The 5,377-nt window shown below is 38.4% G+C and overlaps 1 protein-coding gene across 1 annotated transcript in view; it reads left to right on the top strand.

Annotated features, from left to right (window-relative positions):
* PTPRR (protein tyrosine phosphatase, receptor type R) overlaps positions 1-5,377 on the top strand; it is a 122,218-nt gene that overhangs the window by 8,732 nt on the left and 108,109 nt on the right. The window contains exon 3 of the mRNA XM_015566849.1: positions 2,584-2,694. Within this exon, the coding sequence (XP_015422335.1) occupies positions 2,584-2,694 (111 nt within the window). The remainder of the gene's footprint in view (positions 1-2,583; positions 2,695-5,377) is intronic.

Raw genomic sequence — 5,377 nt, 5'->3', positions numbered from 1 at the left:
GAATAGCATGACTCAGAAGGAAATCTATTTACCAAGAAAGTGCAGTGACTAAGTTCTGGGAGTACAAAACATGTGTCTTTCTAACTGGGGGTGGGAGAGTGGAGGAGGGAGGTTAATTCTTCCATCATCGCTGCTTTAAGTAAAAGAAAAACAAAACAGATATGTCTTACACGGAAAGGAACATGTTGTTATTCCAGGAGGTGTATAACTACAGCAGGAAGAGAAGAAATGAAGCAGATCAGGTTAGGAACACAAAATCTCTTACCACCCACCTAACCACCCCTTTTGATCCACATTTTACATTAACTAAAGCTCACATCCTGATACTTAAATTTGACAGGTCTATGCTGCCTCCTTGAAAGCTTCACTAGTTGGCTTTTATAGCAAGCAATAGATGCTATTTAGTTGCCTGCACAAAAAACAAACAAAACAAAAAAACTCCTTGACATATTTATACCTGATTTCTTCAGCAGTGTTTTTTTTTATTAGTTACCAGCTATGTTTATGAACACATTGTAATAAAATATATCTGAATGAGGTTAAAGAGTAAAAGATGAGTTGTCATCTGAACCCAAGATTTCCTGTCCAGAAAGATACTTGGTTTCCAATCATTTCATCAAGTATTTTCAGATTCTCCATCCACTTACTATTTCCATATTTTAAAAATGTTATCTCAAAATCATTTCTTATATCCACGAATTTGTCTGTGCCTTAGAAAGTAAGCAAGATGGTATGGTGAGTACATCAATATTTTACAAGCAAAGGAAATGGAAACTCAACTATTTCAAGCAATAAAAAAGACTCCAAAATGTTTTTCAAGGCAAATGTTTCATTTTGTCTAATTTACAAATGGTGAAAGTATTCTTTCTTTCTTTCTTTCTTTTTAATCCCACAAAGGTAATTAGCAATGATTTCTAAGTTCAGACACAAGCGCAGGTTTTATTCAAGGCTTTCTTTTTGTGTGTGTGTGATGACTACTATTTATTTCTCATGATTCTGTGGATGGACGAGGATCAGCTAGGTTGATCTGTTCCACTGGAGTCACCCCAGTGGTTACATTAAGCTGGGAATTCACTTGCCGCTGAAATGTCCAAAATGACTTCTCACTTTCCAGGCCCTTTCTCCACGTGGCTTTCCATCATTCAATATGTCGTTGTTCAAGACTTTCTTAATCATTGGAGACAGTATCCCGGGACAGACATACTCTCACAAAAGGGGGGAAAGGCAACCTTCAGCAAAGCGGAAACATTTTTTTTATTTTTTTTTTATTTTTTATTACAGGGTATTACATATGTGTCCATTTTTTCCCCCCGCCCAAGACAGTCCCCTAGCCTCCCCCATCCCCCAGTGTCTTATGTCCATTGGTTATGCTTAACCACACATCCTGCCGGGAGCCACAGTTTGCCGTCCACTGGGTTAGGGCAATACCCGGTTCTTTCTTAAGAGAATGGCTTACTTTATTTTCTTTTTAAAAATATATATTTTTACTGATTTTTAGAGAGAGATGAAGGGAGAGGGGTAGATAGTTAAAAAAAACATCTATCAGCTGCCTCCTGCACACCCCATACTGAGGATGTGCCCACAACCAAGGTATATGCCCTTGACTGGAATCGAACCCGGGACCCTTCAGTCCATAGGCCGACGCTCTATCCACTGAGCCAAACCAGTTAGGGCTCAGCCACCTTTGTCTTTCCTAATTGTGGACCATTTGGTTTCAGGTTGAAGTTTAACTATAAATCTATAAATTTCACTGAATCATAAAACTAATTACATTGTAAAACTTGATTTAGTAGATATACTTTTTTAAAAAAAGAGTAGGTGAAATAAAATTTCACTCATTCACATTTTATTCATGCTTTTCCACTCCCAAAGTAGTAAACAAAAAAAGTATAAATAAAAATAAAACTATTTATTTCACCTTTTTTTTTTTTTTACTAAATAATTCTGGACTCTTTTTGGTGTTCCCTGATGCTTAAATAAAATGTAATATTCTAACAATTTATGTAGTTGAGGTTGGTACTTTAATCAGATTTTTGACAAATAAGACTGCATTTTTAAAAAATGAAAAGATTTGATAACAGAGGAGGAAAAAGGAGAAGGAAATGATTCTGACATCGTTGCTCTGTTGGTCAATGCATTATGAGCTTTTGTTTGCACCTGTTTCACTTTTGTTGAAAAGTTAAGAGCTGTATTACAGCACGTAAACCAGGGTGGTGTTGTGGGAGGGGACTTCACACAGAGTCAAGAAAGCTTCAGAAACAATTTCCTCCACGCACAACAGAACGGAACTCTCTTACCTATGAACCAGGTCATTTCCAAGAGAGATGGGAGGGACATTTACGAAGCTGGGACCGGGCCTGGCATGCGGGGCCTGTCTGTTCCTGGGCAGGAGATGAAATACTCTCTTTGAGGGGGCAGTGCCTTGTCTCGGAGCAGTTGGAGGAGCAGCGCTGGCAGCGCGGAATGTAGGTGTGTGCTACTACACTGAATGGGAGAAAGCTAAAAATATGCGTAGTGTCTGATAAGAACGCCAGTCTCCTCCAGCTCTCATCTAACGCCGGACTTTCTGTTTTGCTTTTAAAGAAAAATGTTCTGCAAGGGCAGCATGAAGCGGACAAAATCTGGAGCAAAGAAGGATTTTATGCCGTTGTCATATTTCTCAGCATCTTTGTTATGATAGTAACATGCTTGATGGTAAGTGTGCTTCTTTATCTATTTTATCCTTTGCTGAGCCCACTCCTTAATATTAGTGGTGACATTTGCCATTCAAATGAATGCTGAAAAGACCGGCCACAGAAGCAAGACTGCGACCCTGCAAAATTGGGGGATTTCATACCTGACAGCGGAGTGATAGCTAAAGGAAACCTACGCAGTTGTGGATTCTGACCTGCAGAATGGAGCTGGGATTGCACTAGGCTTTTAGTAACTTGATCAACGCTGAGAATGAAGCTTTAGAAAGTGGTTCCCCGGGGTCATCAAAGCCCTCAAAGCCATTCAAGTCCCACGGGCGCACTTGGGGCTTACTTTACTTCTTCATTTATATCACTTTTATGGAACACTTTTTAAAAGAAATACGTCTTAGAGGCAAGGTTACTCATTAAAAAGTGTTTGATTAACTAACTTCTTTTTAAAAGGGCCCTGAAAGCATTTTATGAAATTCCAGGCATGAAAAGATATTATAGACCCAAAGGCTGCACAATTCACCGCCAACTAATGTTTTTAGGTAAATGAACACTATAAAAGTATAACTGCAAATAGCTCTTTAAATTACAAATTATGAATGTTAAGTCTTTAAAGGTATATTTCTAATTTTAAAAACAATAGAACCCCAAGTAAATCTAAACTCATTAAACTAGGCAATGCTCTTTGGTATTGAATGAGTTAACAGTTACCTTCAAATAGAAACAGATTTTCTTATTCTTTCAAAATACTGTGATGTAACAAAATATTTGAAGTTTACAAATGGGTTTCAGTAACTTTTATCTGTGTGCTGCATTCTTTTTAATCTTGCATATTTTTAAAAACATTCCTTTCTTACATTTCAAATACCCCCCAAAAGACATCCTGCTATTTATTCTTTCTGCAATCATCAGTGCTGCCAGTGTTCTATTGGATTTTGTTCCCTCATTTGTGCTCCCCCTGCTGGGAAAGGGTTTATGTTAGACCGATTAGGGCTGTTTGAATAGACAGAGGCTGAGCAGGCCCACACTTGAGGGCTATAAAACAATTAAGGCCTTGACTAAGGTGATGATAAGCATATTTCCTTGAATCTAAATATAGGAAGTAGTAAAAACACCCTAAAGCTTCCATCCTAATAAATTCGGAGGGACCTCCTATGGGCCAGGCATTAAAAAAGATTTCTACGAATTGTGGCCCAATAAACAACAGAATTGTTTAAGAATTGAGTGAGGAAATTGATTTGTATCTATTGATGGTAGAGGTTAAGGGGAAAGCACTTTAACGAGAGAAGGTTGGAGGTTATGGAAATTGTGGCGGAGACCTCTGGGCAGTTCCCAGTGGTTTAGAAGGTATGGTTTCTGGTTAGAGTTCATTGTACTTTAAAACATCTGGCTCTTCATTTTCTTAGCACAGGACATCTCCAATGGCGTGCTCGCTCTTGTCAGTCACATTAGTATGTGTTTCTCCTTCACTGATGTGAGGACAGAAGATAGAAGGGGTAAAGAGTGAGAAAAATGGTAATTGTTTAGGGGTAAATGGTAAGATTTGGAAGAGCAAAGGCAAGGTTAAAGGGAGGAAAGTGAGGCAGCAGATCCATGATCAGCCTGTGATTATGAGAGGATGAGGGAGCCATTAATATGTAAGAGTCTGCATTTCTAACCCAAGGAGCACCCATGAGTCTAAAATGACTGGGAAAATCCCTCTGTGAGATATTGGTCTCGGGTGGCAAAAGGTCCCAGAGCAGTCACACCCTCAACCACGTGGAGCCGGGGAGCAACTTTTCTTTTCCTAATATCTGCGAAGCATCAGTGGAAAAGTCTGAAACCTGGATTAAGTCTGCTCCCAAGTTACCAGAGCAATTCAAGAAAAGAGTATTTCAAAAGTGTAGGTGGTTGCACTTTATGGGGTTGGTGGATAGATTCATCTATTCATTCAATCCACAAATTCCTACAGAGGATCCACTGAGGGTCTGTTGTTGGTACTGTGGACAAAGGAAAGAACAAGACAGAGGCGGTCTCTGTTCTCATGAGGGATTTTTAAAAAAATAATATTTAAAAAATCAAATAGTGAACATATTGTATGATTCCAGGTATATGACATTCTGTAAGGCAAATCTCTAGAGACATCTCTCTAGAGACAATATAAAGTTCAGTGGCTGCCAGAGGTTGGGTGGGGTAGAGTGAATAGGTGAAGCAAATTTTTAGGTCAGTGAAGCTATTCTGTATATGATAATAGTGAATACAGGGGTTGGCAAAAGTAGGCTTACAGTTGTGAGTACACAAAACACAGAGCTTATTCTTGTATTATTATTTATTAATTCTGTATTCATTATTATTATTATTAGTAGTAGTAGTAGTAGTAGTTTACTTTTGCCCCCCCACCCCCGTATATGACTATGGATTTGTCAAAATCCATAGAATGTACAACAGTATGAGTGACCTTAGTCTAGACTATAGACTTTGGTTAATTCTATCAATATTGGCTCAGCAATTGTAACAGATATACCACTCCAATACAAGATGTTAGTGATAGGGGACATCGTTTAGGGAGGCAGGGGAGAAGTAAAGGGAACTCTATACTCTTTGTTCAATTTTTCTGTAAATCTAAAACTGTAAACCTAAAAATTAAGTTTATTAATTTAAAAGAAATCTCAAATCATGTTATGTGTCACGAAGAGATAACATAACAGTGAGCCGGG

The sequence above is a fragment of the Myotis davidii genome, unplaced genomic scaffold (assembly GCF_000327345.1).
Source record: "Myotis davidii unplaced genomic scaffold, ASM32734v1 scaffold582, whole genome shotgun sequence".
In the NCBI taxonomy this organism is placed as follows: domain Eukaryota; kingdom Metazoa; phylum Chordata; class Mammalia; order Chiroptera; family Vespertilionidae; genus Myotis; species Myotis davidii.
This window is presented reverse-complemented; position numbering and strand designations above follow the sequence as displayed.